The 23,952-nt window shown below is 42.0% G+C and overlaps 8 protein-coding genes and 1 non-coding gene across 9 annotated transcripts; 5 read left to right on the plus strand and 4 right to left on the minus strand.

Annotated features, from left to right (window-relative positions):
• Positions 1–64: 64 nt before the first annotated feature.
• BYT42DRAFT_579144 (cyclin-like protein) lies at positions 65–2,004 on the plus strand. The gene is made up of 7 exons (XM_051569361.1): positions 65–317; positions 385–466; positions 535–660; positions 736–859; positions 920–980; positions 1,051–1,214; positions 1,276–2,004. The coding sequence occupies exons 1-7, from the start codon at positions 100–102 to the stop codon at positions 1,524–1,526; spliced, it is 1,026 nt and encodes a 341-aa protein (XP_051421214.1). The 5' UTR covers positions 65–99; the 3' UTR covers positions 1,527–2,004.
• On the minus strand, positions 1,974–4,371 carry BYT42DRAFT_579146 (Indoleamine 2,3-dioxygenase). The gene is made up of 4 exons (XM_051569362.1): positions 4,042–4,371; positions 3,857–3,973; positions 3,546–3,679; positions 1,974–3,425 (listed from the first exon to the last, which is right to left on the minus strand). The coding sequence occupies exons 1-4, from the start codon at positions 4,204–4,206 to the stop codon at positions 2,189–2,191; spliced, it is 1,653 nt and encodes a 550-aa protein (XP_051421215.1). The 5' UTR covers positions 4,207–4,371; the 3' UTR covers positions 1,974–2,188.
• A 2,626-nt stretch (positions 4,372–6,997) lies between these two features.
• On the plus strand, positions 6,998–8,710 carry BYT42DRAFT_57721 (cytidine deaminase-like protein). Its single transcript, XM_051569140.1, has 5 exons — positions 6,998–7,613; positions 7,682–7,814; positions 7,880–7,955; positions 8,016–8,125; positions 8,210–8,710. Exons 1-5 carry the CDS (start codon positions 7,470–7,472, stop codon positions 8,290–8,292), a joined length of 546 nt encoding a protein of 181 aa, XP_051421216.1. The 5' UTR covers positions 6,998–7,469; the 3' UTR covers positions 8,293–8,710.
• Positions 8,345–10,428, minus strand: BYT42DRAFT_579156 (phosphatase 2C-like domain-containing protein). The gene is made up of 8 exons (XM_051569363.1): positions 10,322–10,428; positions 10,127–10,232; positions 9,903–9,983; positions 9,707–9,838; positions 9,555–9,631; positions 9,342–9,483; positions 9,201–9,284; positions 8,345–9,108 (listed from the first exon to the last, which is right to left on the minus strand). Exons 2-8 carry the CDS (start codon positions 10,227–10,229, stop codon positions 8,549–8,551), a joined length of 1,179 nt encoding a protein of 392 aa, XP_051421217.1. The 5' UTR covers positions 10,230–10,232; positions 10,322–10,428; the 3' UTR covers positions 8,345–8,548.
• A 2,162-nt stretch (positions 10,429–12,590) lies between these two features.
• Positions 12,591–12,661, plus strand: BYT42DRAFT_t110. Its single transcript has one exon. It is a non-coding gene; the product is annotated as a tRNA-His (tRNA).
• Positions 12,662–14,474: 1,813 nt separating this feature from the next.
• On the plus strand, positions 14,475–15,069 carry BYT42DRAFT_647033 (uncharacterized protein). Its single transcript, XM_051572698.1, has 2 exons — positions 14,475–14,768; positions 14,841–15,069. The coding sequence occupies exons 1-2, from the start codon at positions 14,590–14,592 to the stop codon at positions 14,884–14,886; spliced, it is 225 nt and encodes a 74-aa protein (XP_051421218.1). The 5' UTR covers positions 14,475–14,589; the 3' UTR covers positions 14,887–15,069.
• Positions 15,070–15,351: 282 nt separating this feature from the next.
• On the plus strand, positions 15,352–17,006 carry BYT42DRAFT_579163 (guanine-N(7)-methyltransferase domain-containing protein). Its single transcript, XM_051569364.1, has 5 exons — positions 15,352–15,726; positions 15,810–15,907; positions 15,975–16,351; positions 16,432–16,592; positions 16,657–17,006. Exons 1-5 carry the CDS (start codon positions 15,417–15,419, stop codon positions 16,689–16,691), a joined length of 981 nt encoding a protein of 326 aa, XP_051421219.1. The 5' UTR covers positions 15,352–15,416; the 3' UTR covers positions 16,692–17,006.
• On the minus strand, positions 16,598–18,457 carry BYT42DRAFT_579164 (endopeptidase). The gene is made up of 4 exons (XM_051569365.1): positions 18,316–18,457; positions 18,047–18,236; positions 16,984–17,857; positions 16,598–16,882 (listed from the first exon to the last, which is right to left on the minus strand). Exons 1-4 carry the CDS (start codon positions 18,384–18,386, stop codon positions 16,803–16,805), a joined length of 1,215 nt encoding a protein of 404 aa, XP_051421220.1. The 5' UTR covers positions 18,387–18,457; the 3' UTR covers positions 16,598–16,802.
• Positions 18,458–19,658: 1,201 nt separating this feature from the next.
• BYT42DRAFT_579167 (uncharacterized protein) lies at positions 19,659–22,582 on the minus strand. The gene is made up of 11 exons (XM_051569366.1): positions 22,370–22,582; positions 22,175–22,255; positions 22,034–22,064; positions 21,586–21,947; positions 21,412–21,494; positions 21,221–21,310; positions 20,991–21,157; positions 20,486–20,924; positions 20,304–20,390; positions 20,093–20,206; positions 19,659–20,024 (listed from the first exon to the last, which is right to left on the minus strand). Exons 1-11 carry the CDS (start codon positions 22,575–22,577, stop codon positions 19,908–19,910), a joined length of 1,779 nt encoding a protein of 592 aa, XP_051421221.1. The 5' UTR covers positions 22,578–22,582; the 3' UTR covers positions 19,659–19,907.
• Between the last annotated feature and the right edge of the window lie 1,370 nt (positions 22,583–23,952).

The following is a 23,952-nucleotide window of genomic DNA, read 5'->3' on the forward strand; positions in this document are numbered from 1 at the left end:
CCAATGAGCAGTCACTGCCGTGATTGATTTCTTTCATCCGAAAATCCGCTGCTTGGACGCTCTCAGTGGTTCATACATAACATCCATACGTAAACGTTTATGAGCGGATCTTCGCCAATTTCTTCCAATGTACCGTCGACACCGGTTTCTATTACCATGGGCTCGGCATTTCGACGACGTTATCATCCATACATGACTAAACGGCAATTGGCGACACTGAACAGTCTGAAAAAGTCGAGTCATTTAGCGGTCAAAGAAAACGCTGCTCGTAACTCGAGTTGTAAATTCATTCAAGAAGTGGGCAAGAAACTGGGATTGTATGTACACATAACATGGTGGAAACTTTTTTAAAGGAGTTATGCACTTAATCGGTTTTCTTGACAGTCCCCAAACGACCATCAGCACGTCTCAAGCGTTATACCATCGTTTTTATCTCTATTATTCTATACGGGACTATTCACCACAGGTTTATACAAGAACGGAGAAGAGACTTTGAAGAAAATGTTATACTGATACATTTGAATGGATTTATAGGATATCAGTGTAACCTGCCTGTTTGTGGCTTCTAAAATAGAGGAGACCATCAAGAAATTAAAAGATATCTTTGTCGCGGTGCACAGCGTCAAATACCCTGACAGCAAAGAATTGGATCCAGAAAACGTAAGAGAGCAACCAAAGTGGAGATCGACAGGAAGGGGGCAAGGTCATTTTTGATTTACGCGGCTGTTTTGTTAGGTATCTGAGGAACGACGACGCCGCATTATCGGATATGAAAAACTATTGCTGGAAACCCTGTGCTTCGATTTTCAGTTTCGACATCCCTACGAATATGTGGCCAAATTTGTCAAGTGGATACAAGGTGGGAATTCTATGAAAGATGAGATTTTAGGAAAACGTAATTAACGTGATATATGGCCAGCTTTTCAACCTCTCGACGGAAAGAGACTGGCTCGCAAAGCTTATTCATTGGCAGTAGATAGGTGAGTTCATTGGAAATGACAAGTTTGGCGTCAAGAATGGGGAAAATCTAAGTGACTGTCTTTGGATCAGTTATCGTACGCAGCTCTGCGTAGAATATCCAGCACACACCATCGCTGCTGGCTGCATCTACTTGTCTTCACGTTTACTAAAGGAGGAAGACAAAGACTTTCGAGGCTTAACAGAGGAGCAGCCATGGGATCAGCTTTTCCTATCGAGAATGGAGGATATTGAAGGTAAGAGAATACTAAAATTTGGCAGACGGACATTACATACTAATTCGGTCTTTTCTGGCAGATGTTTGTCAGCAGATTCTTGATCTTTATATTATGAACAACCGAGGCGACGTCACTCTTTACACACGTATGAAAATCGAACTCAATGAGCAGGCTCATGAAAGGGGTCCGGATCCTGATATGGATGAAATAACACGGCAAGAACTGAAGAGTCGACCATCGGATTGGGAATTCGAAGGCATGAGTCCGCTCGACGTTGTGAACACGAATCAACATACAGTTTCTTATCATTTTGCCAACAGTAGCACTTGATAAAAATCACGATATCCTGCCTATGCAACAATTACGCTCTCTGCGGTACTGTAGATCCAAATCAAGTTTTGGAGATATTTTTATGCATGTACATACTTCAAAAATCATAAACTAAATCATTCATTACTCGACACATCTATTCTTTTCAGACGTCACAGCACTCTTTCTACTTTGATAGCATCCACCTCCTTCAATAAAAATCTGCCTCAACAGACCATGATCTCATAATGTTCCTTTCAGACCCTTTTCATCACCTTTTTTGGAGTTCAAGATATCAACTGGCCAATTTGACGATCCCAATGAAGTCACTGCAGTGAAACTCTGCACCCCTGAATATCATGGGGCTCGGATTTTTCTGCCGACTGCCGCGACGCCATTGAAGGCTTGCATCATATATCCTTACGAGCCGTTTCTTTTAGAATGTCAAAAAATTACTTTCATAGGACGTTTTTGACAACAACGAATAGGTAAAAGGCTTTTAATATTCATACAGTGATAATGGACGATGAAGAAAGAGAAAAAGGAGAAAATGAAATAAAAGAAACAAAAAATCGGTATAGCTTACATGAAAAAAGTAAATGGGGAAAATATAAAAGGATGTTGAAGTCGAATGGGTGAAAAAATACAAAAAAAAAAAGGTCAAAGGTCTCGAAGGTGCATTTCTATCGACGCATAATCCAGTCAGACCATGTTTTGTTGGAGGGAGCAGTAGCGGGCGATTCAAGGGCAATTTTCATATCGGCCGTCTCATCTCGTGATTGTTTCAAAAATGGCATGACGTTGGTTCCACCTGTACCTCTTACGACACCTGTCTTGGGATCAACATGCTTGGCCAGACCGAGTTCGGGAAATAGATGGCTCACTTTGGCAGATACCGATCCTTCACGAATGCCGGGCGATGTCTCCAAGGCCGTCTGAGGATACAACACATTCTGTGTCTTTTCGTCCTTGGCTTCCGCTGCAGGCTGCTCTTCTTTCTTCTTATCAATAGCAAAACCGCCGTGGGGGATATTGGGACCTTTGCGCGCTTGATTGACGATATACAGGCTAACGATCTGGACGTGCTTATCACGGAATAATTTGAGCTGGTGGATACAGTTATTGTATAGTTCAATGACGTTCAGTTCTTCGGCCGTGATATCTTCTGCTTGCATTTTTTCTCGGAGATGGAGCATGAAAGGACGGATATTGCTTCCCGACTCCAAATCTTCGAGGAACTCGCGATGAGGGCGCGGCATATACTTGCGCATGGCGCGAAGGAAGGCGTTACGGTTGGTACGGGTGAAAGGCGGTTGCGGAGTCCGGCTACCATCGGAACTGGAGTCGTCAGTCGGGACCGCGGAAGGAAGACGGGTGTATCTATCTTTAGGCAAAGGATTGTCCAATTTCATGACGGAGGGTTTTTCACCGGTAGGATAATGTTCCACGCCAAATGCAACGTCCAAGGCCGCGATAAGGCTGCTCTGAGCCGCGCTGCCTCCTGCATAACGACGGTACTGACGCAAGATACGCTGGCCTTCAGTGAGATGACTCATGTCTGCATACTCGTCCGTTTCGGCCGACCACAGATGATCTACACCTTCATACACCAAACCAAATGGCAAGCCGGCTTCAGCCATGTTCTCCCAACCAGCCAAGTAGGGTCGAATTTTCCAGTAAAACACATAAGGGTCGCACTTTTCGTACATACGCTGCAAAATTTCGTTCATTTTCACCAGTGCACCATACATGGTTTCAAGGTTGGACTTGATACCGTCATAATTGCAGTCATTGATGTGTTCAATGACCGACAGTATTGCAGGCAAACAACATGCACCCGCACTTTCAATGGCAGTTGTGATCAAGTAGAACCACGCTTCATCCAGTGAACCCGAATAGGTTGTCAATGCTGCAAGATTACTAAAGTGCCGTAACATGACAGATTGGTTGCAATTTTTTTTTATTTTTTTTTTCGTTAGCTCGGTGTTTCCATACACACGGTAAAGCGTGCCTTTTTTTTCCACGGTAATTCTTTCTTACCTGAGATCGATGGGACCATCGGCATCGAGGAGTCGGTAATTCCATAAATCGACAGCAGCATGACATACGACCGGGCATAATCCCAAGTAGTTAGAGATCCCAGTCCATGGGACGGCCAAAGTCGCAGGCAGTGTCTAAATATCGTGGGAAAGATTGAAGGAGAAAAAAGATTAGCCAATCGTCTCACAAGAAAAAATTAGCGATAGACGTAGCAATTCACGGCAATTGCAACTTAAATAGGCAGATGCTTCTTCAGATTGCTGTTGCTGTGCAACTCGACATCGTCATCTCAATAAAAAAAATTGTCTTACCTCCGATGTCTTTTCAAGCTTTCCCCAAACATAGCTGTGTGAAAGGAAGCAGAAGATGACAAATGCTCTTCGATATTCGGCTGTCGTGGTTAACCGAGTATGATCTAGAAGCGGCATCTGATGAACCCAGTGATTTTCAAAGTCAGTGACAAGTGGCGTTTGGTTGCTCCGGTTTACTTTTTTACCTGCAGGACCTTTTCTCTGAATTTACCGGCTAAAAGAAGTCCATTGAAATTCTCCATCATCTCTTCCCATGGAGCAAAATATGGATCGGGAAGACGTCGTAAAGGTGGCTCCACAGGCAAAAACCCGGTGATGGGTGAAATGTCATAATCTTCCAATGAGCGCATGCTGTAATACAAATGTCCAAAATGTGACTTGTAAGAAAAAAAAGGGCAAAGAAGGAGACAAAGAAACACAAAAAAGATGACCAAGGGAGGAAAAGTGGGGATAAGAGAATGATTTATAAATGAATAAAAAAAAAAAAAGAAAGAGACACCTCTCAAAAAAGATGCATTTCAAAGTCAGAAAGACGCTGCCAAAAAAATCCGGGTTTGCGCATTGGTAACGCGTTAAGATCACGTGCAATATCGGTGGAACTTTGTTCGCATGGAATATGCAGTGGTCCCCTAAAATCAAATAAACTTTGGCCCCCATTACCAGCCTAACCCCTCTTTTACCATATATGAAACTCCTCCGATAGGTCCAATCTCTTCTAATACTATCAACATCTGCCGTAATAAAGTTACTTGGCCGCGACGTACCTGAATACCATCAAAATTCAATACGCTGAAATTTGACCATCAGCGATCGCCGTAGATGAGTCACAGAGAAATGAGGGTCCGCTAATGTCAAAATATATATTACAATTCGCTGGTGGTGCTCATTTATGTTTCTATGCCTTTTTGGCACGAAACCCCTATGGTCGCTGATAAATCCGTACGGTGTCACCACTTCACTGGACCACAGTGGAACGCCAACCTCGGACTGGTACCTTGGTTGGATAGCGGCATACAATAATTGGTTTCGCCCCTTAGGTCTCCGACGAACTGGTGGTGACTATCTGATAAACTCTATTTGAGGGAATATTTTTGCCACAACGCCCGAACAGATCTACAAAAGAGTGGCTGTGCCACGAATAACCCCTTGGGAAACTTCAATAAATGGCTAGAGACATAACGATCATGTGTGACAGTGGATGGGAAAGACGTGGAAACCATGTTGAAAAAAATTTAAATCATGTTTTTCCATATTCAACGAAACAACCGATTAGAGCAAGGAAGCCCTCCATCATGGAATAGCATATTATTGGGGGCGAAACGGAGACTCAAAGAAAAAAAAGGATGCTAACCATTATTTCCCGTAAATGGGTCAATAGTGTCACCCCACGTTACTAGCAAGGCGCCCGTAACAGGACGCGCTTTTTGGAAGACATGACACGTAAGATTGTAGTGAATGAAAATAGGCAAGATAACACAAAAGACTAGATAAAAACAAAACGACGGATGATAAGAGAAAAAAAAAAAGATAACACAAACTCATTCCGATAAAGTAAACATGGGCATCCATTTTTTGATTATCAAAAAGCAGAAAAAAAATCGTGATAGCCGTTGGATCTGCCTCTGGTTTACCAGAAAAAGTGAGTTCACCGAACTTGCTCGTCTTACCCGAAACCCTAAGTATGAATAGAGTTCACCAATCCGTACACCGTAAGTGTTCGAGGACTGCCATCACTGCTCAAGGTACGTGAGGTACTGAATTTTCTATTTTAGTGAGATTGATTGCCCTTGCATGAAGTTATTAACAAGTGCAGAAAGCACATTGGATTTTCGTCCCATGTCATTGCACCGATCGGAACTTCCTAAACAACATTTTGCTCCAACAAATACTGCTTTTCCAAGTCAAAATGAGAATCTCTACACATGATTTTACCGTGCCGTGCCGTGGTATGCCATGCATGCGTGCATGCATCAAAACCACCTGCACATACAAAATGGCAAATAAGTTTCGAAACAGTAATCGCGCCTGATTACGCATACGATGAGGTAATATAATGCAACCAAACGGCGCACGAAAACGTTCACTACCAAATACCTTATTGTTCGGGGTAATGCATTGTTTTAGCGATAAAGATATCCATGTAGGCTCTGTGTACGACCATGACGGCAATTTTTGACGGCGGAAAAGATGATATTATATGCAGAAACAGGTGACACCAGAGTGAGAGTGACACAACTAATCGTAAGTCTGCAAATACCGAAAACGCGTTTGTATACATTTTTGTTACGCCGTCGCCGTCACGATCACGGTCGAAAAAAGTCGTCAATGTATGGATTATGTAGATTTATATCCTCAGTTATGAAACGAAATGAGTACCTGAGGATTGCTTATTTTTCGCTTCATTTACTGTCTTTTCCGATGTGAACAGCGAAAGGAAAATTATTCTTATCAAACTGATCTATCAGGTATGGGTTTCATCATTTCGTGGATCAAAAAGATGATCAAGGAACATTACGACTGTTATACAAGACTAAATAGAATCATGCACAAATCACACACACGGGCCTCTTTTTGCCCTGGCCCTTTTTCCGCATCATCGCTTTATGTCCATTGCAACACTTGTAATGCTCCACAAAACGGGCTTTTTTTTTTCTCTCATAAGCTGGTTGGACAGGACGACACATACAAAATTTAATATTTGCTGCAAGATGTTTAGTTCCACTCTCCTAAAATGGTTTTCCATGTGACGTCCGCGTAGGTTCAAATTAAAGAAAAGGGACCCACCGTCCATCAAGACGTGAAACCACTAGTGCATCTATTCTTAAAGTCTATCAGGTCCTGGCAAGAAATGATTTGAAAATATGGAATAAAAGGAAGCTCGTATTCATGGTCACATTGAAGCCTAGAGGTTTACTCCTTGGGAGTCAATTATTGTTGCCACACAAACAGCGTAGGAGTCTCTGCTACGCAAATATGGCGGTGTTCTTATGAATCAGTCACGCCGCGTGCCCTTATCACGATCCGTCCATCCATGAGCAAACCCCAACCACTTTGGAATACCCAGATACTGATGTTGGGGTGTTGATTTATGCAGAAAGATTCCATAATAAAATAATGGAAAGGTCCGCCCCGAAAAAACGCGTCTTTGTATGCGCCGCCGTCAGGACAGAGAACAAGTCGTCGAATTTGGTCAAATTGCTTTACCTCATTCAACCCGCATACCTCAATTGTTAGCCTAAACTGTGTAAATACGTTAATGACAATGTCCGAAAAAGTGAAGCGTCAATATTTCTAGGTTTGCATTCATTTTTTCGCGGTTGCTTTCAAGCTCAAATATAGGCTGAACCACCTACGGGTGTAGTTCCAATTATGCAAAGAACAGGGGATAATGGGATTACTGCAGAGAATATCTCACAAATGAATAACTGGTTTATCTTTTTCGAGTTATGGTATACTGAATTTCAACTTATTCTAATGGAACTGCCGGAATCAGCATTACCTATCCGTGGCCTCTTACATTCACAGTCACAAGCCAAAGTCGCATCCCATTTTGGGTTACCGGACAGACGAAGACAAGACGAGAGAGGCTCAGTAACAAAAACATCAAAAACTCATGTACGATGAACGATTTATGAAAGAGGCTCTTAAAGTAGCTCAAGAGGCATATGATCATTTGGAAGTGCCTGTGGGTTGTGTGTTTGTAACAGACAACCAAGTCATTGCACGTGGCCGAAACAAGCCCAATGAAACTTTTAACGTAACTTGATCTCTACTCATCGATCATGGCGGCATTCACCGACAAAAAAAAACTCATTCAGAATATAGGCTACTCGACATGCTGAGATCGAGGCCATCGATGACATCTTAAAGAATCACGATAAATCCATCTTTGCCGAAACCGATCTTTATGTCACTGTAGAACCCTGTGTTATGTGCGCCTCGGCTCTAAGGCAAATAGGTATTTGCTCGATCCATATCAAACAGCTGTGACCTGAAAATCGTACTAAAAAAACGAGAATACAGGTATTCGACACGTTTATTTTGGATGCGGCAATGACAAATTTGGAGGCAATGGTTCGGTATTCAACATTCATTCAGAGTATGCAATTCGTTCGTTCACCGCTGTGATTCGCATAATACTAAATTGGGTCCCTTGTAGCCCTCGTCTGTTAACATCTGAATCCCATCACTATCCTTCTGAAGGCGGTTATTTTGCCGAAGAAGCCATCATTCTTTTACGAAAATTCTATGTTCGCGAGAACAGCCATGGTAAACTGACCAGAGAAAGGACCGATCATGATTTCTTTGCACGCGGCTAACACTTTTCTCTTTTTTCTCACCCACTATCGTTAGCCCCTGTGCCAAAGAAAAAGGTCAATCGCGTTCTCAAAACAGATATACCCGATAAAATCAAACAACAAACTCCCCAAGAATAATAACATGATCAAAGCTGATTCGTGAACAATATAACGGACAGAGTAATGCATGATCATGACGAATGATAATCAACCATGGGAAACAGTTAAAAAGAAAAAAGAGGAGAAAAGAAAAAAAAGAGAAAAAGAGAAAAAGAGACAGAAGAAAAAGAAAAAGTAAGAAAATAAATACAACGAAAAAAGAAGAAAGATTACTGTCAGCCGTTCGTTCTTTGGCGAACGGGAAGTGGTAAAATATCAACATTCATCTCGATGATTAGTTCTTGTTGTCATTTACAGTGTCGTCCGATGCTGCATTGATAAGCGTGGAGGGAGTCGTTCCATCATCATTATCGGTATCAGATAGCTTTTCCAAGACTTCGAATCGTTTTGGAGTCTCTTCACGGAGCTTGCTGTCGCCGCCTTCGTCTTTCTTGTCTTCCTTATTCGTATCTTTTAAATCGTTCTCCTTGGCGTCTTGACCTTCTTCGTTTTCAGATTCGGAGGAAATCGTGTTGCCCAAAGCGTCCGTCTTTTTGTTCTTCGATATGCGTTCGATCATCCAATCGTACCATTCATCCTCGGTCTTGCCGTTAAGCATAGCAATGATCATGATAGACATGTTATCGCATCCCACATTGCCAACCCCACTGTCCGGTGCCAAACAGTGATCCATGGCAGATTCGCAGATCTCGTCCAACGGAGTACGCTTGATAATTTCATTGCAAATGAAATCGACCACTTGTTGATTCGTCATACAATCCCAGATACCGTCACAAGCCAAAACGAAGAATTCGTCGTCGTCCGTGATCACATGCTCAATGATGTCGGGATTACCTAGTCCATCCCCAGTGTTGTCAGCCACCATTTTCCTGTATTCGACAACCATGACATCTTTTTTTGGGGGGAAGAGGGGCTTTTTGACTTACATGTAACGATCTGCTCTTCAGCAGGAAGATCTTCACTTTGCTTGAATTCGAAATCGCCAATGGCACGCGAAAGAGCCAGATTTCCTTTGTGATATAGAAATGAATATTATTCGAACAAAGGGGAAAGAGCATCCAACATACCATTCACACGCCCGTATTCCACGAAACCGCCAGCTGAAATGATACGCTCCGACTCCAACGGATCCACGGGTTTATGATCATAAGACAAAGCCTTGCTCTTGCCCTTGACGCTGATAATTGCTCGGGAATCCCCAGCATTGGCCTACAAATAAAATGTGTGAATCACAACGCACAATCCCAACATCAATATCATCATCAAAATAGTTCTCTTACACAATACAGTTTCTTATCGGGTGTCACAAGCACAGAAACAGCTGTACATCCAGAAGGGTCATAAGCAAAGTTTTGGTCTAAGAGGATTGAAAATGATGAGATAAATACTGTTCAGCCAACAATCTTGGAACTTTTTAAAAGGGCTCAAGTACCTTCTTTCAGCTCTTTGTCCAACGACAAATACGCATCTTTCAAGGCTTCTTTATACTCCTTTTTCTTGAAATGTTCACTCTCGTGTAATTTCAAATGCAATGCTTGTCCTGTATATTGAGCAATCGTCGATCCTAATATCGGCCATTCGTTGAGACAAGACGCATCGACATGATAGAATGTGAATACACTTTTTACCTCCGTGTCCATCATACACGCCAAAGAAACTTGTATCGGAGTCTTCGAGTTTCAAAAGGGTTGTATGCGCATCTTCCATAGCTAAGACAAAAGTTAAGGATAACAAATGGTCATGATGAAGCTAATTATTTAAACTCGCTTCGATACAGCTGTATATGCAAAGACCCCAATCTCAGTAGACAGGATCAAGAGCACTGTCATTGTTCAAAAAAAAAAAAGGATACTCAAACGCCACCCTTGCATGCAAGAAACACCATACATGAGTTCCTTGTTCTTCTCCTTGTGTGAGGTCTTTTCAACTATTGGCTCAGAAAGTGTCTGTCCCATGATCTGGTTAAAGAATGAAAAGCGGCAGCGTAAGCAGGATTTTCCATAAGCAGTAAAATTCGTAAAGTAACAACAAAAGTTATGCCACTCACATTGAAGGATAATTCTAGTAGTGTATTCTAAAGAACCAAAGTTGAAGAGAGAAATAAAAACCGCGCCTCGCTTTTCTTTTTCTGCGTGGAATTTCCTGACTCTGGAGGGGGTTGAATTCAAACGGTGGACAGTTCATTTCAACCCGCGATTTTATTTTCGAACCATACGTCATCCCAGTCGAACGCACTTCCCATAAAAGGAAGCGAATGATGTGTGTAATGAGCAAAGCCCAAAGCACCCCAATTCGCAACTGTTGCTTAGATGGATGTTGAGATGGAAAAAGAGGGCGTGTATCTGTCTTGGGATTGGCGCAATTACGGCTATTTGGTTTTTTTGGTTCTTTTTTGTCACCTAGAAAAGCGCTGAGTTTCCTTTTTGGCATGGCTGAGGATCCTATGCCGCTTGTAGCGCATCTTCAAGGCATTGCCCTTTACTGTCTTGACTGTCCTGGCTATCTTTACTGCCTTATTACTTGTGTTATTAGATTCACTCCCATTGCATTTTAGCTGGAGCATTAGACCATCGAACTGCGAATGGAGTAGCGTTATCGGTAGAGGTGCTACCACATTTACTGTCGACGGAACAATTATGGCAAAATATGACATAACTTTTAATTTCCAAAAACGTTCGCCACTTTAATCAAGATAGGGGGTGTCTTGAAGTTGACAATTCGTCTTTTGTACTTGTACAGCACACTTTCTCCTCCAAGTAAGCTGGCAAACATTTATGCTACATGCTTCCTTGATCACCTTGTTAGCCGGTGGGAGGATTTGAGATAAAGTCGTCTGTAACTTCGAATCACAGTTTTTGCGGTAGATATTCAAACTCTGCTAATCATGATAATGACGGTATTTTTATGATCATGGCCTCAGCAAGAAACCACCAGGGTCTTCCATATAAGAATCGATCTAGCCATTATCGCGATGATTGACTGCCTATCGCTATAATGAGTCATTGGTTCATTACTTCAAGGGCAAGGTTTTCGGATATATTTTCCTGAGCAGCTGCAAGGTCTGGCAGTCAATACAAAGGACAAATGCTCCGATTAAAATACGCAACGCAAAACAATGGGCAATGATCGCTGAAATACCAAAAAAAAAAAAAAAAAAAAGGTACATCAAAGACAAGAGTTTCGAAGCCGCTAGTCAACTTGGTTTATATAAGCCTCAGATAAGCTTCCTCATGAGGTATAATGAAAGTGGATTGATGGCATCGATCATGGCGTTTTTATATACATCAATATCAAGCCGAATTTGATTTCTCTTGAGACCAAATCTTAGCGAGTTCCAACAGCACCAAGCACGAACCTTATACATTATTCTATTTGATTGAAAGCGTGTTTTGTAATGATCCCATCACATTTTATATTCATCTAACCTTGTAACAAAACTAACCCAAACTTTACCCTACCACCGACAAGCCGTTCTCCACCCCAAAGACATGACTACGAGAAAGGCAAATATGGCTACGAGGAAAGTAGATATGTCTACGAGCAAGGTGTGGAGATGGGTACGAGGAAGACGATGGCTTCATTTTGAGTTGTCTCCATCACAATACAGCTACAAGCTTGAAAAGACTTGCGAACGTCTTTTCTGACCTTGAAGGATTTTATGCCAACAAACACCGAGAAACAGTGAGTTCGCAAGACAGTTCGAATAATATGCTTTATTCCATTAAATGCATTTGTATATAAAGAAACAAGAAAATGAAAAACTGTCGATCGAGCTATGTAAATGTGCTGCATTGTTTTTTTCGAAATAAGATTCGTTTATTAGCTTGCAGTGGAAAACTGCTCAATGCAAACAATTGTTGCTATAATGGATAAACCACCACAACTGGTCAAGTTAATAATAAGAGAGTAGAAATATCGCAATCTGATCTTTGACTACCCTGAACCTAAATCCACGCGGTTGGGGTTCCCACATTTGGGAAAGTATTGCTCTAGAAAATAGGGATACTGGTAGGATCATTGCCTGGGGATGCATTTTCCATTCCATGTCAACGATGCAGTCAAATACTATACAACAAAAAGCTCGTACACAACCAACCACAACTAAAAAAGACACTGTCCACCTTCTCCCTATCACGTTTTTGACCAATCTATGGCAAAATACAGAATATACGGGAAAAACATAGATCTGTGGCGACAAATCAATTGGAGCACACCATATATAGTCGAAAAAGTCCGGCATCCCCAGCTCCCAGTCCGGTGTGTCCGGTCCGAACTGTAATTTACTATGTAAAACATACTGAAACATGAAATATGAAGCCGTGATAGTATAGTGGCAGTACATCGCGTTGTGGCCGCGCTGACCCTGGTTCGATTCCAGGTCACGGCAATTACTTTTTTTATTGTTGTCTAATATTTCGGAGACTGAATTATTGGCCAATGAAGATACGTATTTTTTTGATTTTTGCTGGCTGGTTTTGTTGAAGCATCAGTGGCAAACAATATATCGCTCTAATGGCATTGTAGTTTTTGCTAAACGAAAAGTACAAAAGATGCTTTTACATATTATTAATCGGGCACGTTGCCTAAGACGCTATTCAATTTGGCGTGGTTTTTTTTTGCTACCGGGATGTTTTTATAACGATGCAAGACTAACCCTATCTTTAACACCATCACCCTATTCACGCGATGTTTTATAAGAACATGGAAAACATAAAGACAATGAACGTAAGTCTCCATAAAGATTTAGAGTAATTGTTTGAAGCCAATCTTGTATGCTCATTCCATTAATACGATGCCGCTGCTGTATTTAGGTTGTTTTTTGTTGAGGCAATTGAATACATGTGAGTACAATCAAATTGAGCCTTCCTTTTTTAAATTGAGTTGGCTCATTTAATATGATTATAATAGTTTTGGTACAGCAATGCAAAAACGTTTTCACGGTTCAACTAGTACTCATATATTCATTAGAACAAGTAAAATTATTTATCTTTGGTTATGCAAGGCATTCTTTCTCGGTAGAACGCATGCAACAACATGTTGTAAATACGATTCCTCCTTGCTCGTCTCTTTTTTCATCATCATGGTTGACATGAAAGAACCACACGTTGTTCAGAGTCTGGAAAAATAACTGTCCATTTGATGTTCTCGTGAACTATGGCGCCAAATACAGAATTTGTTATTCTTTTACTGGCAGAGTGGGGCTTAGGCTTCCCAGCCAAGCCCGCTCGCGTTTAGACCAACTTCACATTGGCCGCATATATACGAGTTGATATTTTGACACACTTGTTATTCATCCAACACTTCGACAAGGATCACAGAAGCAATATGACCAAAATTTACGGAAAAAATATTGGGATATATCCTTTTACCGGCTGTCCAATGTATGGGCGAAAAACGCCAGATGACCCTGTATTTAATGTGGCGCAGCCAAGATACAAAGTCTTGGCTTGTTTAACTGTGCGGAAAAAATTGTATCATCAGGTCACATCACTCCGTTTCAAAGCAATTGTTTTGACAGTGCAGTTGAATTCCATAGATCGTTTAACAGCTGCTCCTTTTATCTTCATGTCAAAAGGAAAAAGATAGAATCAGCACTAATTGTTATAAAGAATCCATCACTGGGACTAGTGAAATTGGTTCATGCAAGCGTTTATGAATAAAGAGCAAGTTATCGATCATTATAGTTGTGGCGCTGCCATGGAAAAAAAAAAGAAAAGGAGTCCCACCGTTTGCAACGATAGAAAATATTCTGTAATCAGTTTTGCTTATGACAAAACCTCATTTACCAAGTCGTCATTATCACTCAGTGGCTCGTTCCGGTCCCAGCCTCACTAGTCAAGCACAGGTGAGTCAAGCTATCCAGGAACGAGTAAAAAAGGCAGGAAGTAAACTGTTGCACAGCGAAAACAAGGGAGCGAATAAAAATAGATAATTCCTCATGAATTTGGAACCGCGCTTTCAGAAACTACCAAGCTTCCATCGAAGTTTTGAGATCCAAAAGCTTGGCGGAATCCATGGATTCAAATGATTTGGCATTATAATATTGCATTCATGGGTTGTATGGAAGAGTTATCTGTATAGCAGCCAATACGCAAATGTGACAATGGAAGCCAGATGGGGCGCACAAAGTAATGGCACAGTGGAAGCAATAAAAAGGAAAGCCGACCAGAGGGAAAACTGATTCCATGGAATCTCTGAATCTCCTTTTTGAGCCATCACGAGGATCGGGGGGTGAAGTCTTAAAAATAGGGAGCTTGCAAAGACAGCTTTTTGTTTTCTCTCTTTGAATTGCACCATTTTCTCCTATATCAATCAATGGATCAAAAAGGCTATTCCTACCCACCACCGTCGTATCAGCCGCCTCCACAAGCGCAGTATTATAACCAGTACCCTCCTCCACAACCACAGGGCTACTATCAGCCCACACCTCCACCTCAGACCGTCTATGTCCAGCAGCAACCGCAATCGCACAGCAACGATATGTGTTGGGGATGGTAAAGAAATAACGTTCGATATTCATTCTACCGCTCGCTTTTAACGAAAACTGACCCTCTTAATCCATATAGTCTTGCCGCTTGCTGTATCTGTTGCGCGTTAGACGCCATATTTTAAAAATCATCGTTGCTATTTTGTCTCCATAATCTATTATACTTTGGGATTGACGGACCGTGCTACTCAAGATCGATTCTATTGCCCTTACCGCAGGAGTGCCTAATGACGTGTAAAGTCAAGCTATAGTATATATTTTCACCCATTCAATTCATTAAAACCATTTACGTTCTATTTACTCTACCATCAACAACCTTTCTTCAATATCAAAGACCACGTCGGGTTAGTCAGATAAAACAGTCAAGCAACGCTTCCTCCCTTGTGACATGATGATCGAGAGGAGAGCCTAGTGCGTCGATTGAGTTCCCTAATTCTACCACCAATTAACCATTCATGCTTCCATTTTTTATTGATCGTAAAAAGCCTTGTTTACGGAGGCGATAAAAGAAAGGACAAAAAAAAGTGAGAAACCACAAAATGTGTTTTTTTTTTTTTTTTTTTTTTTTTTTTTTTTTTTGGGTTGCTGTGCCCAAAGTCACGACTCGTGCAATTTTTTGTTGGCTCTTTACGATACCGAATACACATATTCCACCATGGACCGCAAACGAAAATATGATGGAGAATCAGCTGCAAGTAATAAAGTGAACCGTACAAATGCCCATCCCGATGCCGCCACAGGGGCGCATTTGGTAGCTCAACATTACAACGAACGTCCCGATGTCGGTGTGGAGAAACGAAAACAGTCAAAGATCATTCGCATGCGAAGCTTCAACAATTGGATCAAAAGTGTACTTATCAATCGCCATGTACGTGCGCGTCAAAACGTACTGGACATGGGATGCGGCAAAGGTGGCGACTTGATCAAATGGGCCAAAGCCAGAATTGGACATTTGGTAGCTGCAGGTAGGTTGGGGTTTTTCCCTTGGAATGAATAGAGTACCATGACGATGACACAACGTATTCATTTTATGATGGCCATCACGCAGATATTGCTGCCGTCTCCTTGGAACAAATGAAGGATAGATACAAGTCGCTGCGATATAAAACATTTGACGCTGAATTCCATGCGTTTGATTGCTATTCCGTAAGGATCCAATGCCTTATATGATACCGTTATGCTTATAACATTCATTCTTGCTTCTATCTAAAAGGAATTACTTGCTCCTCGGTTACGGCCGCATCATATGTTTGACGTTGTATCGATGCAGTTTTGCTTGCATTACGCTTTTGAATCCGAACAAAAAGCAAGGACAATGCTACAGAACGTATCCCATAATCTTCGTTCAGGAGGCTGGTTCATTGGTACTATTCCAGATGCGAACTGGATTGTCAAACGTGTACGGCAAGAACCTCGTGGATCGTTTGGATTCGGCAACTCGATCTATCGGATCGAGTTTGAAAATGTGAAGGATACCGATGATGAACGCAAAAAGATTGGCTTCAGCCGGTTCGGTTGCAAATACATGTTCCATCTCACCGATGCCGTCGATTGTCCGGAATACCTTGTGCACTGGCCTACCCTTGAAAAGTAAGTAAGCAAGCAATCTTGGAAAGCGGCAAAACAAATAATAGATCAAACATGATTAATCATCCATTTTTTCACTACAGGTTAGCGGCAGAGTATGGTCTTGTACTGAGTTTTCGACAGAATTTTCACGAACTGTATGCCACCGCATCGAGAGAAGACGAATTTGCTCGCTTGTTGGAACGCATTGGCGTGGTTGGCGGGGACGCTCCAGACATGTCCTCTGAAGAATGGGAAGCTGCAGGTAAGCATCCTAAGAAAATTGGATATATTCAAATCGATCATGTCTCTTAACAGAGTTGTTTCAGGCATTTATTTGGCATTTGCATTTCGAAAAAAGTGATGCATTGAATAGTACAAATATAGAAAATAAGAAAATAAGCAAAAAAAAGAAGGGAGGATTGGAACAAACGGACATTGGGCGCATCTCGCGAAGAAAAAAAGAATTCCCCTTTTAGGCCGATCGTGCCAAGCCGACGCGGTTATTGCCAAGATCGTAAATACTGTAAAACTTGCGGAGGAACACATCACCGACTAGTTCATGGTGAAAAGATAATGCGGATTAGTATTTGTAAATTTTTTGAGCGCAAAATATATACATGTATTCCTGATCGAATCAATCGATCAATACTTACTAATCCAGAGGGGACCTGCAGGTTCCGGGATATCCATACCCATGAAGCCGGAAATACATTGGTTCTGAACTTGAAGGATGTAATCTTGACTGGAAAGACAGAAATCCTTTCCAGCAAAGACCAAACAGAATTCCGGAAGACTGCTCAAGGTTTCGCAAGGAACCACATATTGACCAGCCCAGTTCTTCGTGGCACCCAAGTCTTTGTTGATAAGCTCGGCGACATCCGTAGGTACAACAAGTAAGCTGGACCCGGTGTCGATGGCAGCACCCACAGGATCAAGATCAACGTTCTTGCCGTTAAACTTGATATCTTCAAGCTGGATTTCCCAATAGCCCTTTCGTCGAATAGGAGCCCAGGTGATTTCACCGGTGTAGTGGGAAGGATCCACACCACCAAATACCAGCTCGCCACCGTTACCTTCATCATCGCCGTTACCGGCATCGTTCAGCCAGAAAGAAAACAGCGGTTCGTCCACCAGATCGCGATTGATCATGTTGTAGAAAGGGGGCACGACATGCTGGACAGAAATGGTGTCATAACCAAGACCCAAAATGCCGTCGAATTTGGCAAGTGCAAATGTAAGCCCGGGCTCCTTGGTTGATTCGGCAAACCCTTGTGACTCAATTTCAATGCCACCCACACGGAGCGTGTCTTGGCTGATGAAACCTTCCATAGCACCGGTGCCGTACTTAATAGAGAAATCGGTTCCGTTTTTCACATACGTTGATGACTGCTTAGAGTCATAGCGAGTGTGAAGGAAGCAAGCAATACTGGTGCATTGAACCGATGGCACCCAGAGGTTGGATGAGCCCGTGTCAAATACAACACTGAATTTTTGAGATGGGTTGCCAAGCTCAATCTCACCATAGTACTAAACATGTCCATTTAGGTTACACATTCGGTTTGATCATGCACGTAAATAAAACAAAAAAAAAAGGGGGGGGGGGCAGATGGGTTCAACGGTTGGACCACGCAAACAAACGGATGAAAAAAAAAAGGGCAGTTGAACGATGACAAAATGCAGTTTATGGGAAGTGAGTAGATAAGAAGATATATGTACCTGAGCATTTAAATAGTTGGATAACGGCAGACCATGCTCCACACGTCCTTGACCGTCCGCTTGCAAAATATTGCTAAAGGATGCTTGGCCGCGTTGCGCTCCAAAATACTTTTGGGTGAGATATTCGCCTGTGTGAGAGTAGCGATGGAGCTTTTCAGCCGCTGTTTCTATAGTTTTCTTGATGGGTACCCTAGTGAATCAATGAACCATACCCCGAGTGAGTCCAGCGCAAAAATTCCATCGGATATTCCGTTATAATATAATCAGACCTTTGAAGTACTCCTTCAGAGGTAAAAACGAAAAGGGTTGCTATGATAGCAGAGACGGTAACTAACTTCATAGCAAGGAAAAAATAAATAAACGAAGGTCAAAGAAAAAAATGTAAACGAAGAAAAGAAAACAGAGGTGTTGAGGAGGTAGATAAAGCCTTTTTCTTGCTGCGAAACGTATTTCACTGTCCTGTTGTTCAAGTGATCAGATGATGAGAGTGATCCGATGATATCATACCTGGAATGCACGATCATGTGGGTTAAATGTTCTCTTTTTGGCAGTTTCTGACAACATTCACAGAAATAAATCCTATTGAATATGGTTTGGCCTGGTTCCGTAAACCAGCAGGGCATGTCAACTGGGATGGTTACAGCTAATTCTGAAGAAAAGCATTTATATTTACGTAAGTAATGGAATTATCATAATAACTGAAGCGTCGGTTGAATGTGGTTCACGAAAAGGCAACATCAGATGCAATATGAAACGTTCCTCAACCAGTGTTCAGCTGTTCATTTGTCCTAAATGCGAGTAGCTAAATCATAAAACCCCACACAACATTGGTTTTTTCGGTGTCTGGGAGTTGTGTTTTTTTTGCCAGGGATCAAATAGCTCCAAGATTCTAGTCATTTATACTTTAGATGAGCTCTCTTTCAAAGTTCCTAATATCCTCAGTAACTGTAAAAAAGCGAGTATCCACTGTCTACAGTGTTTGCTCTATTCCCACCCCTTATTGATGTATCGAAATATGCAACCTTTTTGACAAATATCCCCGTTGGTTCCTCATTAGACAGCATGTTTTCACCGGAATGATTTTCTTTCGGATATCCCACCCCTTGCAGTTGAACTTACTGTCATATTTCACTACTAATGCTATTGTTTACACTGTGTCCGGCTATCCGGGATGAATTTACGATACAAATATTGAAAATTATACCAATTGGATGGAACCTGCTGATGCAATTTAAACCGCGTTTTTGATTTGAAGTTTGGGAACAAATGGATCGCCACATTCAAATATGCAGCGTCGGGAAACTGGACGCTAGCGAGAGTATTGTTGTCTCCTTGCAAATGATAAACTACGCTTGAAACAGAGCGGTTTAAAGGGTGGAAGGAGACTGCATTCGCTGTGCCGGATTGCTCTTTGCTTGGAAAATATTGCTTGATCCGGTACTTTTCTTGTTCTCACTTTGATACAAACGCATTTTGTCCTTATCTCATTAAATCCTTGACGAGATCGAGAAGATGCAAAACGCCGATCATAAGAGGTACAGCTGGAATGGTACTGCAAGGATGGCCAAAATTTAGACGACCAGCTCCAACCGGCGGCATGGTTAGTTTCGAGGTTACGCACTTCAAAAGTTGCAAATGAAGAGAAGTTTATAGACATTTGGAAAGCATAGGATATCATTTTAAGCTTGTCAAACCGCTTTGTGAGAGCAGCTCTGATTTTCTGAATCACATCTCTGACATTTGAAACTACTTTTCGCTCTGTTTTTGGGATTTGGTGGAACGTTTAGCACTGTTTTGTATGCTGCAGACATAATAACATAAAGTGATTTTTTTGGTGAAAAGATCACGTTTCAATGGGTCACTAATTGCCCCGTGATCCACGGTAGCTTCGTCCCCGACCATTGCGACTGCCTCGATAGCGACTATCGCCATATTGAGGATTAGGCTTATTGATAATTAGTCTGTTATCCTTGAGCAACTATTTCAACATATTCCGAATGAGAACAATAGAACGCAGATCCAGTAACTGATTTTTTTTGTACCGACCTCTCCATTTTGTGCTAAAGCGTTCTCCAAGGCAACCGGATCAATGAAATCCACGTAGCAATGACCTTTGGGTAACTGGGTATTGTAATCGAGTGGAAACTTTACTCCCGTAATCTATCCATCACCCGTAATTTATTATCTCCATTATGCGAATACGAATGATAAGGGGGCCAAAGGGGCTCACACCCCTTACACTTCCGGGTTCACTTACCGTTTCTGACCCGAAAAAATTTCTAATATCCTCTTCCGTGACTGTAGAATTGTGGAGTCCGCCAACATAGGCGACATATGGACTTCGCTATCATTCGGCAGTCGTTAGTATAACTGGATTCGCATCGCAACGTGCTTGGTTATTGGGCATCTTTTTTTTTTTTTTTTTTTTTTTTTTTTTACCAGACTGCTTTGTCGTTTTGAGTTTCTATGATGCTCATCTTTGGGTGGATCTCTCCAGTTGCCTTCATTGAACTGGGAGCTGTTGTCACTCGGCGCTTGTGTCGTGTCCCCAGCGAATTGATGGCTGTTGTTGTATTGATTCGGCTTTTCAGGTTGACTTTGCGATACAGCCGTTGAAGATAGCGCCGGAGAATGATTGGAAGCTGGGACACTTCTGCGGTAACTGAAGTTGAAGCCTTGAGATTTAAGTTCAGAGCTGACTCGGCCATCCTTGATGTCCAAAACGAGCCAGCCAAAAGCAGCATCCGGCAAGTTGAAATTCCACATGTTTTTGAATGCAAGTTCCTCTCGTTCGGAATACGAACCATTTTCTGTCGCAGAAGCAGGCAATCGTTTAACGACGGACAAAGCATTCTGTAACAAAACAGCTTGATGCTCACTACAATGAATATCCAATGAGACGTTCCAGTTCGCAAATGTTTTTTTTTTCCTGTGAACCACTTACTCCACATAACTCTCCACCTGTTCTTTAATGGAATCCCACAACTGTAAGAACTCGTCTTGTGCTCGAAGCAATCGTTCGTAATAGTGTTCTTGATCAGGCTGGCATGAGAATTCGTTGTACGAAATCCCGTATCGAAAATGCAAGCCTGCTGATATTGTGAAATCAGCCTATTCAAGGTGAATCTTTAGCTCCATTGTCTACTCCGTCTCTTGAACACCAAAATTACATACACGCAAGGTGAGAGCCAACTGGGCCAAAAGACCTTCACGTCCTGAGCTTGCATGGGTAACCAGTATTCTTGTCTCTGATGCATCAAACACCTACATGAAAGCAAGATTACCAAAGAGTTTCGGGTAGGCCATCTTCTATCCTGCGTCTGCGGGGGTATGGGCATGAATAAATGAAGCTGCATCTTATTTACCTTGTTGGCTGTTTCTACCAGTTCACCGATTTGCAGTGTCGTCGTCCACATGGTACCTGCTCCACCGGCAATCGTATCGCCACCTGCACGTAACCATACCGAAAAAAAAAAACGCATGCCTTAGATTCGGTGTTCTACCTGCTCATTGCCCTTTCCAATGAGTGTTTTTCTTACCTTCACCGTTATCAAAGAGTTTATGCTGAATGACCGCTCCTCCCAAGCCGAACAGGCGGAGACTGACGCCTCCGATATCCAACAAATAGGTGGTCGCTTCGTCGAGAATGAAAAGATTGGGTATCTGATACTCTTTGTTTCTAAATTTTTCCAGAACCGCCACATCTTCACATGCACCCCACACCGTATAGACCGGTACATTCAAGCGTTTTTCACCCGATAAGAAGCTGGGGAATTCAGATAACATGGGTTCTGCAGACTGCTCGACGGTTTGGCGCACTTGATCGATTGGTGTGTTGGAAAGTCGCGTTCGCATAGCGGCCGGTAACATGGTGCTGTATTGGATAAGGTGCTTCAAAGTCCTAAAGTCAAGTTGTCACACATTTTCAGTCCGTCGATATGTTTTCCCTCTTTATTTTCCCAAATAGAGTGTAAAATATCAATATACCGGTCACTGATACGTTCTAGACTCGATTGTTCTACAAGTTCTGTGCATCAGTCATTCTTCTCCTTTACCTCTGTATTCACTGACCCTTGACCGGTGGTTTCCGGTCCGTGTATCCTGCTCCGCTCTCTGACCCTCACTTACCATAAAAACCGAAATCGCCAGTATGAATAATGAAGTCGGCATTAGCTTCTGTCGCTAGCTGATTGAGTTGCGATATACATCCTGAAGGACAACGGAAAAAGAGGGAAACAGAAAAACCAAAGAAAAAAAAATAAGGTAGTTTAGAACAGCTGTCAAAAAACCAGGCCTAGTGGCTATGTCTCAGGTCGGCCCTACCTCGAACATCGGCCGTGCATAATATTCTTTTTCCTTCAATATGAACGACATCAGCTCGCGATGAGTTGCTTACAGATGAAGGATTCGAATTGCAATTCATGATGATTAGATGAAGCAAGACAGAAAAATGAAAAGAAAAAAAGGGAACTGAAAATAATCCAGGATCGGGAATGGCGGAATCTGAAAACCCAAATTTGTTGCAACCCATTTTTTGCCCTTCGTGGAAAAAGCGGAGGCTTTTCACACATTTCATTTTATCTAAACCAGTGCTGCCCTGCGCGTGTTCAGAAACAAATCACGTTGCAACGTATGCCATAAGGTTGTCATTAATATACCGAAGTTCCGTCAAGAGTTCTCGCCCAGGTTATGCCGTGTATGCGTTAGGCTTTTTGTCTGACGAAAGTCGCTCAATGTAAGAGGGCGACCTCCGGTGGCAGGCGGCATCCATTGCACAGCGGGTGTACGGCTTGTCTATATAATTAAAATCTTTGAAAAATTAGCGATTTTGTAAATCACATGATCTACACTAAGTTATCAAGACCTGTTAAACCTTTTTTTTTATCTTTCAAACCATGCCTCGCTACCCACTTTCACAATAATAGGCGAAACAATCAGCAGCAAGATGCCGTTTGCGCCAGTTGTGGTCAAACAGAGCATCGTCGCCGTTCACATAAAATGTGAGTGGAGCTCTTTTTTGAAGAAAGGTGATTGACGATACGACGATCTGGTGTTTTGTAGCATCATTTAATTTGGGTTATCTGTCAGTTATACTGTATATGCCCTTTCATTCTCTTCAGTAATCGAATGATACATGGAGCAGATATGCTTCGATCTGTGTAGCTCATCATTCATGCATCAGTGAGGTGACTATTGTTTCATCCATGGAAAATCACATATTTTTGTCCGAATTTTTTCTTCTTCTTTAGTTTTGCATCTCTTCTGTTTGCCTGGAAATCCCTCACTATCATTGCATCCATCATCCATCATCCAGACTATGGCGTGTATCTGATCCGGTCGATTCGATTATTATGAAAAAAGGTACCTTTTGTGTGATACGACTATCCGTTTTTCGACAAGAAAAAATTTACCTGTCCTTTTTCTTATTCTGTCTTTAGCTTTTGGTTTTCTCTCCGGTTTTCTTTTGCCTGGCAAGCCATTCAAGCCATCCATCCCTCCAAAGCCTTTCTACTTTGTTCGGGCACCAGATTGTGGCCAATCCGGTTTTTGTCGTCAAAGGCATCGTCGGTGGTGTGACTCTCTTTTTCATTGGGAAACGCTGACGCGTCCTCCCCAGGTTCCTCTCATATGGATTGCTGCCCGTGGTATCGCCTTCGATATTTCTTCCCGACCATTTTATTTTGTAGTTGTAGTATGTATTTTGTATTTTAGTGAATAGTCTTCTTGCAGTCTTTTCCTCCTTTTTTTCCCACAGGGTTTTTAGGGGGTTTTTACAGACGCACCTATTGTTTTACTTTTTTTATATATTTGTACATTTCTTGTTTTTCGGTCGGGAAGCTCTCAATATCTGCTGCATCGAATAACAAAGGTAAAATATCTCAACGAAATTTGAATCAACCAAAGAG

Source organism: Radiomyces spectabilis (assembly GCF_025331425.1).
Source record: "Radiomyces spectabilis strain NRRL 2753 chromosome Unknown BYT42scaffold_10, whole genome shotgun sequence".
Taxonomy (NCBI): Eukaryota; Fungi; Mucoromycota; class Mucoromycetes; order Mucorales; family Radiomycetaceae; genus Radiomyces; species Radiomyces spectabilis.

Excerpts from the sequence above, each read along its gene's own strand:
- BYT42DRAFT_579144 (XM_051569361.1), top strand. The coding sequence starts at position 100 with ATGAGCGGATCTTCGCCAATTTCTTCCAATGTACCGTCGACACCGGTT. Across the intron at positions 661-735 it reads AAGAATTGGATCCAGAAAAC|GTATCTGAGGAACGACGACG; the intron begins GTAAGAGAGCAA and ends CTGTTTTGTTAG. Across the intron at positions 860-919 it reads ATTTGTCAAGTGGATACAAG|CTTTTCAACCTCTCGACGGA; the intron begins GTGGGAATTCTA and ends ATATATGGCCAG.
- BYT42DRAFT_579146 (XM_051569362.1), bottom strand. The coding sequence starts at position 4,206 with ATGCGCTCATTGGAAGATTATGACATTTCACCCATCACCGGGTTTTTG. Across the intron at positions 3,974-4,041 it reads TCAGAGAAAAGGTCCTGCAG|ATGCCGCTTCTAGATCATAC; the intron begins GTAAAAAAGTAA and ends TGGGTTCATCAG. Across the intron at positions 3,426-3,545 it reads GATGGTCCCATCGATCTCAG|TAATCTTGCAGCATTGACAA; the intron begins GTAAGAAAGAAT and ends ACGGCACTTTAG.
- BYT42DRAFT_57721 (XM_051569140.1), top strand. The coding sequence starts at position 7,470 with ATGTACGATGAACGATTTATGAAAGAGGCTCTTAAAGTAGCTCAAGAG. Across the intron at positions 7,815-7,879 it reads CTCGGCTCTAAGGCAAATAG|GTATTCGACACGTTTATTTT; the intron begins GTATTTGCTCGA and ends ACGAGAATACAG. Across the intron at positions 7,956-8,015 it reads GTATTCAACATTCATTCAGA|CCCTCGTCTGTTAACATCTG; the intron begins GTATGCAATTCG and ends GGTCCCTTGTAG.
- BYT42DRAFT_579156 (XM_051569363.1), bottom strand. The coding sequence starts at position 10,229 with ATGGGACAGACACTTTCTGAGCCAATAGTTGAAAAGACCTCACACAAG. Across the intron at positions 9,984-10,126 it reads CATGCAAGGGTGGCGTTTGA|CTATGGAAGATGCGCATACA; the intron begins GTATCCTTTTTT and ends CTTTTGTCTTAG. Across the intron at positions 9,109-9,200 it reads TGAAGAGCAGATCGTTACAT|GTAATCCCGACATCATTGAG; the intron begins GTAAGTCAAAAA and ends GGGATGGACTAG.
- BYT42DRAFT_647033 (XM_051572698.1), top strand. The coding sequence starts at position 14,590 with ATGGATCAAAAAGGCTATTCCTACCCACCACCGTCGTATCAGCCGCCT. Across the intron at positions 14,769-14,840 it reads AACGATATGTGTTGGGGATG|TCTTGCCGCTTGCTGTATCT; the intron begins GTAAAGAAATAA and ends TAATCCATATAG.
- BYT42DRAFT_579163 (XM_051569364.1), top strand. The coding sequence starts at position 15,417 with ATGGACCGCAAACGAAAATATGATGGAGAATCAGCTGCAAGTAATAAA. Across the intron at positions 15,727-15,809 it reads TGGACATTTGGTAGCTGCAG|ATATTGCTGCCGTCTCCTTG; the intron begins GTAGGTTGGGGT and ends GCCATCACGCAG. Across the intron at positions 15,908-15,974 it reads ATGCGTTTGATTGCTATTCC|GAATTACTTGCTCCTCGGTT; the intron begins GTAAGGATCCAA and ends TCTATCTAAAAG.
- BYT42DRAFT_579164 (XM_051569365.1), bottom strand. The coding sequence starts at position 18,386 with ATGAAGTTAGTTACCGTCTCTGCTATCATAGCAACCCTTTTCGTTTTT. Across the intron at positions 18,237-18,315 it reads TCTGAAGGAGTACTTCAAAG|GGTACCCATCAAGAAAACTA; the intron begins GTCTGATTATAT and ends TTGATTCACTAG. Across the intron at positions 17,858-18,046 it reads CCAACTATTTAAATGCTCAG|TACTATGGTGAGATTGAGCT; the intron begins GTACATATATCT and ends GGACATGTTTAG.
- BYT42DRAFT_579167 (XM_051569366.1), bottom strand. The coding sequence starts at position 22,577 with ATGGGTTGCAACAAATTTGGGTTTTCAGATTCCGCCATTCCCGATCCT. Across the intron at positions 21,495-21,585 it reads ACTCTTTGATAACGGTGAAG|GTGGCGATACGATTGCCGGT; the intron begins GTAAGAAAAACA and ends GGTTACGTGCAG. Across the intron at positions 20,925-20,990 it reads CAGGTGGAGAGTTATGTGGA|TGAGCATCAAGCTGTTTTGT; the intron begins GTAAGTGGTTCA and ends TATTCATTGTAG.